Source organism: Monodon monoceros, unplaced genomic scaffold (genome assembly GCF_005190385.1).
Source record: "Monodon monoceros isolate NGI ecotype Baffin Bay Population unplaced genomic scaffold, NGI_Narwhal_1 Super_Scaffold_11, whole genome shotgun sequence".
NCBI lineage: Eukaryota > Metazoa > Chordata > Mammalia > Artiodactyla > Monodontidae > Monodon > Monodon monoceros.
The window spans coordinates 42,450,378-42,469,352 of NW_021703767.1; the positions used below are offsets into that span (position 1 = coordinate 42,450,378).

Here is an 18,975-nt window from a genome sequence, read left to right on the forward strand (position 1 = left end):
TGCTACTGTTCAGATTTATTTTGACTTTATCCTTTAAAAACTCATTTAAATATACGTAATATAATGTTCATAGTATACTAGGTCAGAAGTGCAGGTGTGTAATAAACGACTAAATATTTTAAAAAATAAAAGCACTGGTTATCAGACAAATACTTGTTTGTCCTACTGAACTATATACCTAATGAGTTAGTGTATGTGGTCTATATATAGGCTTAATGATAGAGGTTTGTATGTTGAAATTCTGCTATTGTGCGTCTTTAATATAAAATCAACAAATGTTGTTTTAGCCTTTAAATTAGAATTTTAAAACACCTCATTCATCCTGATCTGTAACCAATAAAAACTAATAAACCTAGTAGAATGTTAGTAAATTCCTACTTAAGTCTCCTGACATTGTCATCTTTGGAAAGTTTACATTGGAGCTTTAACCAATCTAAAAGCTATGGTGTAATTCAGAGTTTATCTCTCCCATGCCATTTCCTGAGAATAAAACATAGCACAAGTAAGCATTTTTCACCAGTGAGCATGCCTAACCTTTAAAGAACAAACTAATTAACTGACAACTAAGATGTACTAAATGCCTTGATATCCATAGAGAGAGAGAGAGAGAGAGAGAGAGAGAGAGAGAGAGAGAGAACTCAATATCCTGCTTTGAATCCAGGCATGGGAACATAAAGAACAGGAAACACAAAGATAAAAGTACAAAGAACTCATGCGACGACCTCAGATCAGTGGCACTCCGTCAAAAATCCTCAGTACGAAATTATCTGAGAACTACAATATTTAACAGTCCTTTTGATTTCAAGGTTAAAAAAATGACATCTCCGTACTGCTACGCAAACCCGCACTCATCCCCAAATAATTCGTGTGTCAATGTTGAGATAAGGAAACCAAGCTCAAAGTCCAGGCACTGCAGAGCGGAGGTAGGTTGCAGCAGGGGGTGCTGGTTGGGGACAGGAGCTAGTACAAAGAGAAGACAGAGTGGGCTGACTTTCCTCTCTCCTTTTATACTGTAATGTGCTCATCCTTGTCCTATGACTGGGAACTTCAACTGTTTGGGGCAAATGGGTACGTGTTCTAATTCCTTCATTGATATTTAGTACCACTCTTGTTCTAGAATCTGTCCTGTAGGGCAACACTTGATTCCCAGAGCAGGGTGACTATTGACCCTGCCTCCACCATTACACTGCCCGCTAGATCCACGGCTGATGGAAGCACTTGCTGGAAACTTTCTAGGAGGCTGCAGCTCTAGAAAAGAAAATCCTCCCAGCAGGGCTCGGAGTTCAGTTGGCAATGCTGAAAGAAGAAGACAAGACGCTATTAATTACTCACAGTTCGCCTCCAAGAGGGGAAGCACTAGGGCGAGGCACGCCAGCAGCGCCCCAGAGCGCCCACCCAGGACCCTCATGGCGAAGCGCGCGGAGGCGCGGGCGGGGACGGTGGAGCGTCGCGGCGGGGACCTTTGCGCTCGGCGTGCCGCGGGGCTGCGACTGGAACGCCGCTGTCTGAAAACTGCGGCGCGGCGGCGCCTGCGAGCGAGCGCGCCCGCGGAGCAGCCGAGCCGGGGGCGGAGGGGACGGCTCGCTCCCAGCCCCCAGCCCGACGGGGAAGTGATAACAAGGACATTTCCTGGAAGCTTTTCTTTTCGGAGCTGGGGGCAGGGCTCAGGGAGAGCGCTGAAGGCCTAGTAAACACTGTCGAGACATCCTCCTCGCCCTTTCCCAAACTCCAGCGTTTCGTTTCGGTGTCCGCAATGTGAAGTTTGCCAAGGAAAAGGGGAAGCAAACGCAGTAAAACACACACACACACGCAAAACACAACCTCCAGCGAGCCGGAGTGGAAGGCTGAGTGGCCAAGAATACTTTGAGGACTCAGACCTGGCTTAGAAGGAAAACATCTTGAGAGACTGACATTGGGGATGAATATGTTAACCAAAACCTAGAAGCGAAATGAGAACTCTAGGAAGGCTACAGAGAACAGAGATAATGGAATCAAATGTGATAGTTTTGATTGTCTACATTTTTGTTTTGTTCTTGAATTTATAGCGTAAAAGAACTATAGCAAAAAAAATGTTTGGGGAAAAAAGAGAATGTATCAAATTCTATCACCTTCAAACAGCTCGTTTTTGGTTTTTGCATGTTACCTCTGCTTTTTTGTGCTTAGGCAGCGCATTTGAAATATGTTACTTAATGTTTAAGGCTGCCTTTGGAGCTAAACCGCCTGGGTTCAAATGGCAATGCTCTGCAGCTTACTAGTTGTATCATCCGTAAAATGGAGATAGTAGTAGGTTTTCACGGTGTTGACAGAAGAATTTAAAGAGATAACACACGTGAAGCAATTAGTGTGTTAAAGAGTAGCACATAGTTAAGGCACACTTACTACTATCATTCCAGTATTTCTGCCCAGTGAACAATATCAATTGATTTCCTATGTGTGTGAGTGAAAGTCAATAGGCTGATGATCTTTCAAGGGTGTATTCCAGCTCTAGCTTTCTGTGGTTTTATGATCCAGGTGGTTGGAATTTGATATTAGAGTCACTTTTTCTAAGAAAATTTGCAAAGGAATTGTTGAATATATCCATATTCTTCCCTCTTTTAAATTCTATTCCTTCTTGCTATGTCTGAATCTACATGTCAATCTATTCACCACTTTATTCCCACCCCAAATGATTTAATTATAAATATAATTCTAATCTCGGTAGAATTGTTCGGTGGGCTAGTAATCAGAACATAAAACAAAACGACCTTTAAATACTATATTTAATTATTGAATATTTAAATGCATTTAGGCCATGAGTCTTTCCTCACTTGTTAGGAAGAATTAGAAGTAGAATATCAATTTTGAGTTCTCAAAATTTCACGAGTGAAAACTTCCAAAATCATGAATCAACAGCATTCATAACAAATCATCTCCCATACAGACATTAAAAAATATAAAGAGTATGAAGAAAGAAATGTTGGAGAAATGCAAGATACCTAAAAGAAAAATCTTGATCTTTCAAAGACTCCAACTGAATGTGAAGTTTTAAGTCATTTTAAGACTACAAATTTACATCACAGTGCTAACAATAGTTGTCAATGTGTCCTACCTACACTGTAATGTTGAACTTTGAAAAACAATACCCTGAAATGTTTAAAATGAAATTTAATAATACATCTTTGGATAAAATTTTCAAGTTTTTAATTTATTGCATAAGTTCACTCTGTGAAGATGATTTTGCCTTTAGCTCAATATTGATTAACATTTGGTCAATTTCACTTGGCCAAAATTTGTTTTCAGTATACTTTTAAATATGCCATTAAATCTTATTCAAAATTTAACTGCTACTCTAATCCCTTTTCCTAGTCCTAATTCTAATCCCATTCCCTCACCCAGTTTTACATTTCTCCATATAATCTTCTACTGATATATTGTCCCATTTACTTATTATGTCTATTATCTGCATCCTCATCTCTCTCCACCATGCCAACTAAATATTGGCACTAGCCATCTGCCTCTACAAAGATTAAGTCACTAGTCACTGCAGCCGCTGACCTTCAACACACCCTGAAAGGAGTTCCGGGTAATCAGGAGTGAGGCACTCTGTGCTCTGGGAAAAACTGACAGAACAGGCCTTCAGATAGTTAGATAATTTCAGAAGATTTTATGAGCCCAAATTCTTGCATCTTCTCATATCTAGAAAAGCAGTAAAAATCATTAACAGTGACATCTGCTCCTCGTCACTAGCAGCAAGCCTCTGCCAAAATGTGTGCTTGACTGCATGTACCCCCCTTCACTAAAGTCATATATAATACTGACCTTCCCCCCTGCCTCTTTGGAGCAGTGCCTCAGAGTTATCTGAGACGCTCTTTCCCAGGCTATAGTACTCATTTTGCTCCCAATAAAACCTAACTTGCAACTCGCATGTTGTGCATTTTTTTTCAGTCAACAACCACTAGAATGTAAAATCCATGAGGGCAGGAATGTTTTAATGTTTTGTTCACAGCTATATTCCTGGTGCCTAGAACAGTGACTGGTACATAAACATTCAACAAAATTCAGTTTAACAATATAAGTCTGGGAGGGGATTTCCCTGGTGGCACAGTGGTTAAGAAACTGCCTGCCAATGCAGGGGACACTGCTTCGAGCCCTGGTCCAGGAAGATCCCACATGCCGCGGAGCAACTAAGCCCGTGTGCCACAACTACTGAGCCTGCGCTCTAGAGCCCGTGAGCCGCAACTACTGAGCCCATGCGCCACAACTACTGAGCCCTCATGCCACAACTACTGAAGCCCATGTGCTTAGAGCCCGTGCTCCGCAACAAGAGAAGCCACCGCAATGAGAAGCCCATGCACCGCAGCTAAGAGTAGCCCCTGCTGGCTGCAACTAGAGAAAGCCCACGTGCAGCAACCAAGACCCAACACAGCCAAAATATATATATATAATATATATATAATATATATAATATATATATATTATATATATATATGGGAATATTTATGCCCAAATATCAACAGTGATCATTTTCAGTCGTGGGGTTATGGATCATTTTCTTTTTGCTGATTTATGTATTTTACTTTTCTACAATAATCTTTTAATATTTGCTTTGTAAAAACAAACAAATACTAAAGTAGTTAAATCACAGGCATTGAGGACCTGTCTTGTTTTATTTGTTTGTTTGCTTTAGATAGAGTGATTTTTATGGTTGTACTTTAAGAATGTTATTTGTTAAGTGCTTACAAAATGGATCAGATTAGAAACCAAGTAACATTTATACAAGAGATAACAAGTGTTGGCGAGGATGTGGAAAAAAGGAAACCCTTGTTCACTGTTGGTGGGAATGTACACATCAGTACAACCATTATAGAAAACAGTACAGAAGTTTCTCAAGAAATTAAAAATAAAACTACCATATGATCTGTAAACATAGAGTGTTGCCCACGATTCCAGTTCTACAAGGATCAAGTCATTAGCCACTACACTCACTGACTTACAAATACATGCTGAAAGGAATTCAGGATAAAGTGGTCTGTGTTTTGGATCTATGGGCCCCTAGATAGTTAAGAAGTGTATCTAAGGAAGAATTTCAATGACCCCAGATTCTTGCATCTTCCCATACATAGACAAGCACTAAAATCCTTAACTGGAGATATATGTTTATGTGATTAGCAGTAATCTTTTACCAAGATGTATGCTTGACTACATGTATTTTCCAGCCAAAAAATTCATATATATATGAACCTCTTCAGAGCAGTTCCTCAGAGCTATCTGAGAGGCTGTCTCCTGGGCTACAGTCCTCAGTAAGTCCTGAATAAAACTCAACTCACAGCTGTTATGTTGTGAGGTTATTTCCCAGTCAGCAGATCTGACAATTTCACTTCTGGTTATATATCCAAAGGAAATGAAATCACTCTCTTGAAGAGACATCTGTACTCCCAAATTTATTACAGCATTATTTACAAGAGCCAACAATGGAAAAAACAACCGAAGTGTCCATCAACAGGTGAATGGATAAGGAACATGTGAAATCTATCTATCTATGTTGCACATTTATGTATGGCAGTAGGGCATTATGCTAAGTGAAATAAACCAGACAGAGAAAGACAAATTCTGCATGTAATCACTTACATGTAGAGTTTTCAAAAAGTAAAATTCGTAGAAACGGAGAGTAGAATGGTGGTTTCAGGGGCTGAGGGGTGGGGAAATGAGGAGAGGCTGATAAAAGGGTACAAACTTTCAGTTATAAGATGAATAAGTTTTGAGGATCTAACCTATAGCATGGTGACTATAGTTAATTATACTGTATTGAATACAGTATAATTTGCTAAGAGAGTAGCAAATTCTCACACACACAAAAAAAAGAAGAAAGAAGGAAAGGTAACTATGTGAGGTGGTGGATGTGTTAATTAATTTGATTGTAGAAATCATTTCACAATGTATACATATACGTATACATGTATACATACATTTTCACATATATCAAAGCATAAGATTGTACACTTCAAATATATTACAATTTTATTTGTCAATTTTACCTCAATAAAACTGGAGAAAAAAAAGTAACCACGTGACACTTAGGATGCAAATTCAACAAACTCTGGGAGATGAAACAAGAGTCTTAATTAGGATGATGACAGCAAGATTGTGTTTTTCATTCAGAACAAACTAGGTTGTACTGTAGTCAAACAGCCACCAAATTATAGCAGCTTAAAACAAGCGTTTATTTCTTGCTCATAGGAAGTCTACTACAGGACTCTCTAGGCAGCTGTCTTCCATGTGTTGGCTCAGCATCCCATGCTGTTTTTTTTTTTTTTTGCGGTACGCGGGCCTCTCACTGCTGTGGCCTCTCCCGTTGCGGAGCACAGGCTCTGGACGCGCAGGCCCAGCGGCCATGGCTCAAGGGACCAGCCGCTCCGCAGCATGTGGGATTCTCCCGGACCAGGGCACGAACCCGCGTCCCCCTCATCAGCAGGCGGACTCTCAACCACTGTGCCACCAGGGAAGCCCCGTGCTGTTTTTATATTGTAGTACTTCAGAGTTAAAGTAGGCTTCCACAGTTACCATTGCAAGGGATGATAGGACATGGAGAATTGTGGACCAGCTCTTAAATGCTTTCACCAAGAAGTGATATAACCACTACACTCACATTTCACTAAACAAAGCAGGTCCCATGACTTCAAGAAGGTGGGAATAACTATCACATGTGCTATCACATGTGACTGTGGGAATAACTATCACATGTGAAAAAGAGAACTGGAAATAGTAAGCAGCACATATGTCTACCAAACCACTTAATATATTGAAAAACTAATAGTCAGCTAGTTAACTAACTGACCAACTGTATGTTGGTACCAGAAATGTTTGGTAATGTATCACTAACAGAATTAAGGAAGACATGAAGTAGAACAGGGGTTGAGTATAGTTCCAGAAATGCTCAAGGATAGTAAGTGTAGTAGGGCTCTTCAGGCACAGAAATAGTTATTAGACCCTCCAAGAGAACATGTTTTTTAAAAGGGAAAACAGAGGGATAAGGCCAGATCTTAGAGAATACATATAGGAAGATGAAAGAGGAATAACCAGTGAGATCAGAAGATAACCATAAGAGTATATAATTGTGAAAAGCCAAGGGAGGAAAGAATTTTAGAAGAGTTAACTATATTAAATGTAGTTACAGAGGTATTATAGTGTCTGGACAGGACAGTCTGGGCAGAGACAGTCTAGCACTGATGAGGAAGGGCCGGTTTAGTTAGGAAAACCATTTGAGGTCATACAGCCTTGAGCAACTGGAAAGAAAATTGAAGTTATCAAGGCAGGACAATGAGAATAGTGAACAAGATCCCTAGCAGTTTGGAGACAGAGGTAGGGGGATATATACCATAAATATTTATGGGACAGGTGACACCAACTTCAAAAATCTGCTATTATTTGTTAGAAATTGCACCTGAGCTTTATTTCTCTCATTTCATCACCTTAGCAACCCTGCAAAGTAGGTATTTTCATTGTCATTTTACAGATAGGGTACTTGAGTTCAGAGCCAGTAAGCTGCAAGAGATGTATATGTGTTTGAATTAGGGTTACATGAATTAGTAAAAGACAGAAAATAATTTTTTTTTTTTTTTTTTTTTTTTTTTGCGGTATGTGGGCGTCTCACTGTTGTGGCCTCTCCCGTTTGCGGAGCACAGGCTCCGGACGCGCAGGCTCAGTGACCATGGCTCACGGGCCCAGCCGCTCCGCGGCATGTGGGATCTTCCCGGACTAGGGCACGAATCCATGTCCCCTGTATCGGCAGGCGGACTCTCAACCACTGTGCCACCAGGGAAGCCCAGAAAATAATTTAAAAACTATATCTACCTTAATCCCAAGCCATTATTTTCTCGTGGATACACTGGGCTTCCCAGGGCCCTCTCTCCTTTTACCAGGATTTGAAAATATATATTTAAGTGGAGACTAAATGGACACACGGGTCCCTACATATAATGCATTCTTTTTTTTTCTATAGGAATGTACTTGTCATTTACTTATTTCCAAACAATATAAAGGAAAAGCAGATATTACATATCTCTTTAAATAAAATAAAGCATGTTACAAAACAGCCAGTAGATCATGCTCTCCATCTTGCAGAAACCAAATAGCTAGCAATCTATGTATTTAAAAATCCTGGAAAGAATATACATCAAAATATTAACACGTTAACTTTGGGTGGTGAGTGTGAGATCTCATTTTCTTCATCTTGTTCCTTTTTCAGCCTTTTTCACACTTTCTACAATGAGCATATTATTTCTTCTATAAACAACCCCACACACAACAAATATCATAAATTTCCATTTCACAGTTTATGTAACAAACAGCAATAAACGTTATAGAGATTAAAACTTCACTCTCATCTGAACTATTGGATAGTTAGCAAATGAGTTTTCCCCTCGTTCTTAACTTAATTGCCCCAGTGTATTGTTTCTGTAGTTGTGCAGCCAGAGTTGGCTGGAATTCCACAGGATCCTCATCCTTGCTTCATGAAACAAAACAAAACAAAACATGCACAAGACCTGAGATCTCTGGATCTCAGTTGGGGCTGGAGACAGACGAGGTGCATCACTCTCACACAGTTTGGATGGGTATGCAGATCGGTCTTAGCCTAAGATCTGTCGGAAATGCCTCAAGTCATCTCTAGACGCTTCCGTTGCCTAGTTACGAGAACCACCTTCAGCTCCCCCTCCCCATCAGTCTACAAGACCACGCCCCCTTCTCCCTCCCACCTCTCCGGCGGGGGCGGGGAGCCGGGCCGCTTTAGCCACTCAGAGCCCTCTGCGGCGGGCCGTCGAATGTTGATTGGAGAAGTCCATGGGCGGTGCTTGGGGAGAGCTTTCCGCGCCTGGGAGGAACGTCAGCACGTTGACGCGGGGGTTTTCTCTGGTCGGCCCCGCAAACCCTTCCCGGGTCTGTGAAACTGCGCCTTCGGCCTCGCTGTACCTGGGCGAGGAGCGCAGTATTCCGCTCGCTGGTCGGCGCGGTTATTGGCCTAGGTTCTCGGACTGACCGCCCTCACCTCCCTCCCGGCCTCTCCTCCGGGCTCATCCTCGTCAGGGGCGCCTCGCAGCGACGGCGGCCCCCCAGACTCGGCCCAGGACAACTAGCGGCCCATCTCCGCTCCGGGCTCGGATGGGAGGTGGCGGGAGGAGCGGCCTGGGATGTTCAGTCTGATGGCCAACTGCTGCAGCTGGTTCAAGCGGTGGCGGGAGCCCGTCAGGTAGGCTGGAGCCGGTTGGCCGGGTGTCTTCCTAGGGGAGGGGGACAGCTGCGCCCCAGGGGTAGGACGGGGCGCCGCCTGTCCTATCTGCGCCTGGACGAGTCTCCCAGGCCGCAGGGGATGCTTTCCCTCCCAGTTTGATATATCCCCTCAGGGAGCGATAGGAGAACGTAGACTTAATGTTTAGTTGCAATTAAGTTCTCGTCTGTAATGCTTATTATTGTTATAATTTAAATGGGTACTAATTTCTTAAAAAGTCGTGGATTTTGTGTGTGTGTGTGTGTGTGGAATTGTGTATATTTTTCCTCTGAAACTTTTGTAATGGGAATTTTTTTTTTAATAGGGAAGAATGGAATATAGTTTTCATAACATCCACAAACCCGTTACCAACACACACATTTTGTTTGAGAACTTGGGCTTGAAATCTGGCTCCACTACTTAATAATTATATGACTTAACCACTTTTGGCCCCATCCTCCTCATATTGAATGAGAATGATAGTATTTATGCTTTAGGAGTTTTGTATTAAATGAGAATAACTGATGGAAAGTGTTCTTAACTGTAGTGTAGCTTCAATTTTTATATGAGATTAAGCCCTTTATTTGAAAGAGTCCACTTCTTGATGTTTCATTTTGAATGCTAGATGTATTAATATTTAGAGCCTGCTACTTGTTATTCATTGATTTGCTGAGAAAATACCATGTGCCAGGCACTATGCTAGGAAGAAGTCAGTGAAAATGATGCTTTTAAAATTGAGCTGCTCAACCAATAAAGAAACCTTAAGTTCGTTGGTCTTTATAAATAATGTTGATTTTTTTATAATTCTACTTTAGAATTAGGCCAAGGGTAAATTATAGCAAAAGTTTTGGGTTTTTCAATCATTAGCATTTCAAATAAGTATTTGCCATAAGGGTGAACTATCCTTTAAAGAATGGCTCTGAAAAGCTACACTTATAAGGAAAACTATATGCCTATATTTGGAAATTTGCTTTAAATGAAACTTTTGAATTCTTCTCCCATTATTAACTCTTAAATGGATGTGAATCTTTTAGATATAAGTGATGTGATCAACTTTTAAGAGTCAAAGATGTGTTTGGGTGTGTAGACTCTGATTTAATTTGTTTTAATCATGTTCTGGTCTGATTGCCCAGTCTCTACTAAGATGGGAGGGTTCATAATAGATGGCCCTTTATGTTTTTCTCTATGTCTGGTTTTTAAAAAATATATTTTTTATATTTTAAAAAATATATTTTTATTTTTGTAAGAGAGCACAGTAGTAGCATGTGTCCTTTTAACTAAAAACACTCAAAAAATTTGCACTCCAAAGGGATTTTCAATTTAATTTATCATTCTTTGTGTTTGCTTCTCCCAGTAGCTATAGTATAATAGTCTCTGGGATGATTAAAGAAAAGACAGAGTTCAGAGAACAGAGGATGTATTGATTTCCAAGTAGAACAGATAACTGGATTTGATTAATAAAGCAGAATTGAAATTTAACCCTATAACTCAGTTTATTTTCTTCTTTAATAAGTAGTAGCATCAAGATCTGAGCTGTCCAATAGGGTAGTGACTAGTTGCATGTGGCTGTTGAGCATTTGAAATGTGGCTAGTCAGAATTGAGATGCTGTAAGTGTATAATACAAAGTGGATTTTGAAGATTTAATATGCAGAAGGGAAAAAGGTAAATTATCAGTCTTTTCTTCAGTTTGATTACATGCTGAAATGATAACTTTTGCATATACTGGATTAAATAAAATATAATATGTACTTTATTTTCACCTTTTATTTTCATTTTTTAAAAGGCAGTTACTAGAAAATTTAAACTGGAAAATTTAAACTTATATGTGTGGCTTGCAGTGTATTTTTATTGGACCTCACTGATCTAGATCATGGCATAATATGAAGGACATGGGTAAAATCTCTCAATGTTGGATAGAGCTAACTGTCAAAGGACTTAAAAACAAATTGGGTTACACTTATCTTTTAAGTACCTTTGTTCAATACCTGGTTCATAATAGTGGCTGAATAATATTTGCATAGTATTTTATGTAGTTTGATTACTCTTTAGCAAATCCTTAAGTAAATATTAAGGAAGTAGTCCATTTACTGGAATAAATAAGAGGTGAGCAAGCTGATTTAAAAAATATATCAAATTTTGTGAGCTTAGGTATTTGTTCTGTATTTTTTAAGTTTTAGGCTGTGCTGTTCCTTATTGAGATTCCTCTTCATGTTTTTATACATATATATGCATATATATTTTTTGGCTGTATTGGGTTTTTGTTGTGCGCGGGCTTTCTCTAGTTGCGGCGAGCAGGGGCTACTCTTCGTTGCAGTGTGTGGGCTTCTCATTGCTGTGGCTTCTCTTGTTGCGGAGTACACGCTCTAGGCACGCGGACTGCAGTAGTTGCAGCACGTGGGCCCGGTAGTTGCAGCACGCGGGCCCTAGGGCGCGTGGGCTTCATTAGTTGTGACTCACGGGCTCTAGAGCACAGGCTCAGTAGTTGTGGTGCATGGGCTTACTTGCTCCATGACATGTGGGATCTTCCCTGACCAGGGATTGAACCCGTGTCCCCTGCACTGGCAGGTGGATTCTTAACCACTGCACCACCAGGGAAGTCCCCCACGTTTATATTTTATGAAGATATGTTTGTAAGTGTGAGAAGTGAGTGTGTGTAAGAGAGAAGATGATCATTATTAATACACTATGTTCTGAGATTACTTTGCTGACTTAACTACTGTATACTGCACCCTTTGAATTTACCCACCTGTTCTCACTTAGATCCTCTCCCAACGAGCATATTATTCTAGGGACTGGGATCAGGGATTAGATGGCATATTCAGAACGTGTGATAGGGACAAGGCAGGAGTCAGAGGTCAAGAGTTAAAAGTACCAGTCTAGGTCAGGAGTCAGACCAGGATGCTAGGGAATTCAGGAACACTGTATCTGCTGTTGTTAACCACCAGACAGAACCTAACGTAGGCTCTGCAGCTATGTAAAATTAACCTTGAATAGACTAAAAGATATACTCACAGATAAGTGGCTTGCTCCTGTAGAAGCAGTGCACTATAGTGTTTTTTTTTTAACTTTTTATTTTGAGATCATAATACAGTGATCAAAGCTAAGGGATTTACTTTGGTACTGTACTATTAACTAAATTATAGATTTTATTCTGAGTTCACTCGTTTTAACATCTAATGCTTTTTTTCTCCCTGTCCAGGATCTAATCAAGGATTCCACATTGCTTTGTTGTGTCTCTGTTCTCTCTCAATCTATAATAGTTACGTAGTTTTTCCTTGTCTTTCATAACCTTGAGACTTTGAAGAGTACCTGTCAATTGTTTTGTAGAATACCCCTTACAAAGATGTTGCTGCATAAATGGGTAAAGGAAATACCATGGAGGTGAAATGTCCTTTTCAGTACGTCATATCAAGGGGTACATGATTTTGATATCTCTTATTACTGCTGCTGTTAACCTTGGTCACTTGGTTATTGTGGTGTCTGCCAGATTTCTCAATATAGTGTTTTGAGTCAAACAGATTTGCATCTGAATCTTAGGAGTTTTGGCACTTTCCCCCCAGTCAAGTGTGGATAATTTTTGTTTTACAACATTTTGAGAAAGAAAATGTATGCAACTACTTGACATAGTAGTTACTCAGTAAATAATACCTCTGATCTTAGGAGATAAGTGCTGATTAGTAGGTTACCTTCTTCAATTCATTTTATACTTATCAGTATAGATAACCTTCCTTTGCTCTCTTTCTGTTAGTGGAAGAAGGGTTCCTTTTTCTTTCCAAGTCTAATTCTTACACCTGTGCACTTAATTCCATTTCTTCCCATTTCCTGGGAACTTTAGGGGTTCAGCATTCAGTCAGAGATCACAGAAAGAACTTCTGGGATACAAGAATAAACCTACACTTTTATCCAAAAATTTATTGTCCAATTTTATCATCAAAAATACAAAATCTCTCTCTCTTCTGTCTTCAGAGCTTCGCTTCTGTTCTTCCTTTAGTATGTAAACATGCTCAAGCCTCTCTTACCTAAAAAATAAACCAAATTAAATGTTTCTTAATGCTGCTGTAACAAATTGCCATCAACTTAGTGACTTAAACAAGTTTATAATCCTACAGTTCTGAGATCAGAAGTCTAAAATGGGTCAGCAGGATTGCTTGCATACTTTCTGGAGGGTCTAGGGGAGAATCTGTTTTTCTTGCCTTTTCCAGCAAAGAAAGAGGCTGCCTGCATTCTTCGCTTGTGACCCCCTTCCTTCATCTTCAAAGCCAACATCATAACGTCTTATCATAATGTCTTTTCTCATCTGTGCTCTCCTGCTTCCTTTTTATAAGGAAGGACTCTTGTAATTACATCGGGCCTACCTGGATATTCCAAGATAAGCTCCCCATCCAAGATCCTTTAGCTTTATCACATCTACAAAGTTCCTTTTGCCACGTAAGAAAACATAGTCACGGGTTTTGGGAATTAGGATGTGGACATCTTTGGGAGGTTGTTATTCTGTGTCTACCATCCTAAACAACCCTGTCCCTGCAGCCACTACCCTTCCTCCTTCCCTTTACTCCACACTTAACAATTGGCAATATATGAGTGGTACCTTCTCAGCTTCCTCCCTTCTCAAGCATTCCTTAACTTCCTGCGGTAGAAGGCTTTCACCCAGACCCTTCAGTTTTTCTTGCTACACCAGACGTTGCCTGGTTATTAAATCCAATGGATGCTTTTCAATCTTTTGGCATCAGTTGACACTTCAGATCACTCTCTTCTTGGAATTCTCTTATTTCTTTTTCCTGAATTTAAAATTTTTTCACCTTTCCGCCTCTTTCCTTTTCTATCTCTTTTTGCCAGTTAGCCTTTCTTCATCTGACTCCCAAGTTTGCTTCAGGTTCTGTCTTCAACTCTCTTTTCTTCTTCTACCTATTCTCCCGTTATGGTCAGTCGCACCATATAGAGAGACTTCAGCTACCACCTCAACATTGACTCTCAAGTCCATATTTCCAACGCAAACACTCATCCACCACTTAAGACTTACATATCCAGTTACCACAGAATCTTCAATCCAAACACATCCAAAACTGAATTTACATCTTCTCTCATGCCGAATTGCTTCTGCCTTCCTTTTACCTACATCAGAAGCCAAGAGTAATCCTGCATACCTCTTTGTGCTTTGTTATCTCAAATCATCAAATCCTTTGGTTTATACCTACTTAATACAATTTGTGTGTCTTGCACTCTTTCAGCCTTTGCATACCCACTGCTCCATTTTAGATAAGGTTTCCATTATTTCTCTCCCAGATCTCTTTGACAGACTTTCCACTGTTCCCCTCTGATTAATGCTCCATACTGTCAATGATCTTTTTAGTATGCAGCTGATTTTAAACCTTAAGTCTTTCCTAATTGCCTTCAGAATACTTGCAATTTGACCCGAGCCTGGCTATATGGACTCATCATAAGCCATTCTTTTTCTTCCTGTCATTCCAGATGTGGGGTATTTAAGTTCTCTAGTCCCTCCATTCCTCCCTGAATGCCCTTCTCTCTTTTGACTGTTCCTAATCATACTTAAATCTCACTTGGGAGATTCTCTCCTTCAGGAAACTCTTTGAATTCCAGCCTAGATTCTTTACCTTGCATTGTGTTTGCTTATTAGCCTCTTGTATTGGTCTCTACTTACCATGTATTGTAATGTTTATTCAGTTTGCCTAGTCATACAGGATGTCTTGTGGACAGGAGCTGCTGTTATTTAAAAACATTTAATAAAATAGATAACTAATAAGAGCATGCTGTATAAAAAAAATAAAATTCAAAAAAAATTAAAACATTTAAAAGTAATGTATATTTATTGTTATTTAAAGGTAATGCATGTTTATTGTAGAACATTGAAAGCACAGTTAAGCAGAAAGGGGCAAATTTAAGTTAACTCACAATGTCACCTACCAGAGATTACCATTTTTTGTATTTTGGTGTAGAATCTCTTACATACATGTAAATTTTTTTAAACAATAATGAGAAAATAAAGTGCTATTTCATAGCTTTTTATTTATTTATTTTGCCTTAATGTATAATTAACATCATTTTACATCATTACATATTTTCGTTCAACATATTTTTAATAGCAGCAGAGTAATGTGTTGAATAGATTCACCAAAGTGTTCTTAATTATTCCCGTTATTAAATATTTAGAATGTTTAAATTTTTTTTTACTGTTATCAGCAATGCCTTGGTGAGCACCCTTATATAAGTGTCTTTGGAAATGGAATTCTAGATCAAATGATATGAAAAAGTTTAAGGTGTGTGATATATATTGCCAAATTGCTCTTCAGAAAGGCTTCTTGTTTTTTTAAACCAATTTCTACTCCTACCAGCAGTGTTAAGAGAGTGCTTTTTTCCTCAAAAAATAGGAGCCATCACTTTTTCATTTTTTCCAGGTTATGGGGGAAATGTTATCTGCTTTTATTTTCTATTTTCTTGATTACTGGTAAGGTTAAAAGTTTTTTCCCGGGCTTCTCTGGTGGCGCAGTGGTTGAGAGTCTGCCTGCTAATGCAGGGGACACGGGTTCGAGCTCTGGTCTGGGACGATCCCACATGCCGCGGAGCAGCTAGGCCCGTGAGCCACAACTACCGAGCCTGCGTGTCTGGAGCCTGTGCTCCGCAACAAGAGAGGCCGTGGCAGTGACAGGCCCACGCATCGCGATGAAGAGTGGCCCTCACTCACCACAACTGGGGAAAGCCCTCGCACAGAAACAAAGACCCAACACAGCAAAAATAAATAAAAATAAATTAATAAACTCCTACCCCCAACATCAAAAAAAAATTTTTTTTCCCTTAGACATTTGTATTTTTTCTTTTGAGAATTTCCCAGTGATTCCCTTTGCTGTTTTTCTATTGGCACAGGTCCATTTTCTTATTGATTTTTCTAAAAGAGTTGTTAAGTGTTTATACTAGTAACCTTTTCACTCTAGTATATGTTGCAGATATTTTTCTTTCTTTTGTTATGTTTTTAAATTTTTTGATGGTTTTTGAAGCATAAACATTAAATTTTTTTAATTCAAATATATCATTCTTTCAGTGTAATATTTAGGAAGTTCATCACCACTCCAAGATTATATTCACCTATACTTTTTTTTCTAGTACTTTTATGTTTTAATTTTTAACATTTGAATCTCTGTTGAAATTTATTTTGTGTATAGGGAGCAGCCTTCATCCAGGGCACGGAGCACAAGGTCTCTCAAGTCATGGTTCTCAGTAAATATCTGGACCCTGTCAGCAGGTCCTCACCCTTACATATTATCATTTACATACTCAGAATTCGGATTATTTATACCAAGTAGCATCTAGTTGATGAAATGGTAATATAACATAGGATAGAATATATGAGTTTAAAGATGATTTCCAAGATTCTAGCAAGGGTTGGAAGCAGAATTTTGGAAAGGGTGTAATTTTACCTGGGTCCTGAAGAAATTTGTGCTTCCTATGCTTTCCAGGAGCATGATTTCAGGAATAGCCCACCTAGAGAGGCAGAAAATTAACATCAATTTAAAGGAACTAATTTTGGCAGCAAGAATTATGTAGTATAATTTAAAATAGTAAAAACATATTTTTACCAGTATTTAAAGAACAAGAAAAATATAGTAAGTACTCATGTGCTCACTACCTAGGTTTTACAAATATTAACCTTTGGTCATCACATTTCAGTTTTTTTCTGAAGAAATGGATAAATCCTTGAAGCTCCCTGCACCTTATTTGTCTCATACCATCCCTTCCCTGAGGTAACCACTAGCTAAAACTAGTTTCTTACCCATCTGTGTTTTTCCTTGTCACAATTCAGCCTACCAGTGCTTTAATTCAAGTTTATTAGTAGATTGTTATTCACTGTGGCCAAGTCTAAAAGAAGAGGCTCACATGTCACAGTAAGCAATGTGGATTGGTGCTTTCTGTGTATCAGTATGGTATCTGGTAAAACATGCCATGATGTGGTATGTTATCTCTGCTAGGAATTTTTTCAGTGGGGAAACAGCACCCTATTAGCCATCTTTCTTGGTCTAAGTAAATATAACTGTAAATCCTAGACTATTTATAGAAATTGCTGGTTCTTAATTTCTTAATTAAGCTGTACATACAGATTAGCAAGGATTATCTGATGTGCCATGGGCAGAACTGGAATATCTTACACTTCTTTTTATCCCCCTACAGCTTGTTGTTTATTCATAGTAAGAATCTCAGAATTTTAGGAAAGGGCTCTAGAGATATTTTGATTCTACCCCTTTATATTTTATTTTAGTTTTCAATTAAAAAAATAGTCTATTTTTAGATCAGTTTTAGGTTTACAGAAAAACTCAGCAGAAAGTACAGAGAGCTCACATATACCCTCCCTCCACCTAGTTTCCACTATTATTAACATCTTTCATTAGTGGGGTACATTTGTTACAATTGATGAACACAGTGATATATCATTAGCTAAAGTTCATAGTTTACATTATCCCTTTATATTTTAGAAATGAACAAACTGATACTAAGAATTTCACTTGATCAGGACTTCAAAGCTAACATATAACCCCAAGTTTTGCCCTCTTTTTAGTGCTTCATAAATTTATTTACTTATTTGGTTGCACCAGGTCTTAGTGGTGGCAGGCGGGCTCCTTAGTTGTGGCACGTGAACTCTTAGTTGCGGCATGCATGTGGGATCTAGTTCCCTGACCATAGATCAAACCTGGGCCCCCTGCATTGGGAGCACAGAGTCTTATCCACTGCACCACCAGGGCAGTCCAGGTGCTTCATAAATTTGGAGTTATTTTGATGCAGTATTATCCTGGACTCTACAATCTGAATTAAAATGTCAGAAAATAGTGCATTTGTATAATAAAATCGCACCATAAATGTTTTTGGTAAAACTTTTTCATTGTATTAATTTTTTTTGTGGTAGGTTTTTTGTTTTCTCACACATATATCATAAAACAGTATTCCCAAGTCCCTTTTCATATGTATTTGTTATTTGTTAAATTGCTCCATGTAGTTTTAAATATTTTAAGTAATATTAATTTTGATGTGTTAAATTTTGCTTCATAGTGTTTCAGTGAAGTGTTTTATTTTAACTTGCATAACATTTTTGAAGTTAGAAATAGCTTTAATGTAATTATCTCATTTGAAGTATTGTCTTCCTTAGTTGACAGATGAGGAAGTTTAGAGTTGTAAATGTTCAAAAGATTGTAATAATGTCTTTCAGAAAAGATTCACAATACAGATGTTTTCTAAGTTCAAAATGCTAATGTTATGTGGCTTATATTTTAGACATATTAATTTCTATATCTGTTATATAAAAAGGGACCCTGAGATAAAATATGTAAAACAGTCTTTGGCTCTCTTAATCAATCCCTACTTTTTTTTTTAAACTCAGAATTATTTTAGTTTTAAAAATATTTCTCACTGTTAATTATTACCTTGAAACCATAAGCATGTAAATTTATTCAGAAAACTTCAGTCAGTTTGATGTAAGAAAATAGGTAATTTTAATAACATTCTCTAATATTGAACTGTTACTTTGATGTGAAGATTTATATAAATTAAATCCATTATAGTGTATTCTCAACTTAAAGTTATATATTTTAATTTTACTTAGTGTTTACTTAGTAAATGGGGGATCAGAAAGTATGTTTCTGTTGTTTCATTCAGTAAAGATGCATGATGTATGCTCAGCACATTTGATCCTGGGGCTGCAGAGTTAAGACAAGTTCTAGTCGAGAAGACTGTA

At 38.6% G+C, this 18,975-nt stretch overlaps 2 protein-coding genes across 3 annotated transcripts in view; one reads left to right on the forward strand and one right to left on the reverse strand.

Moving 5' to 3' along the window:
• The window catches only part of PROS1 (protein S), a 59,557-nt gene extending 57,788 nt beyond the window's left edge, over positions 1–1,769 (reverse strand). The window contains exon 1 of the mRNA XM_029215416.1: positions 1,333–1,769. Within this exon, the coding sequence (XP_029071249.1) occupies positions 1,333–1,408 (76 nt within the window). The 5' untranslated portion in view covers positions 1,409–1,769. The remainder of the gene's footprint in view (positions 1–1,332) is intronic.
• Positions 1,770–8,884: 7,115 nt separating this feature from the next.
• Positions 8,885–18,975, forward strand: part of ARL13B (ADP ribosylation factor like GTPase 13B) — a 74,105-nt gene continuing 64,014 nt past the window's right edge. The window contains exon 1 of one of the 2 annotated variants that reach the window (XM_029215468.1): positions 8,885–9,223. In XM_029215468.1, the coding sequence (XP_029071301.1) occupies positions 9,165–9,223 (59 nt within the window). In that variant the 5' untranslated portion in view covers positions 8,885–9,164. The remainder of the gene's footprint in view (positions 9,224–18,975) is intronic. The other variant, XM_029215469.1, reaches the window with a different exon arrangement.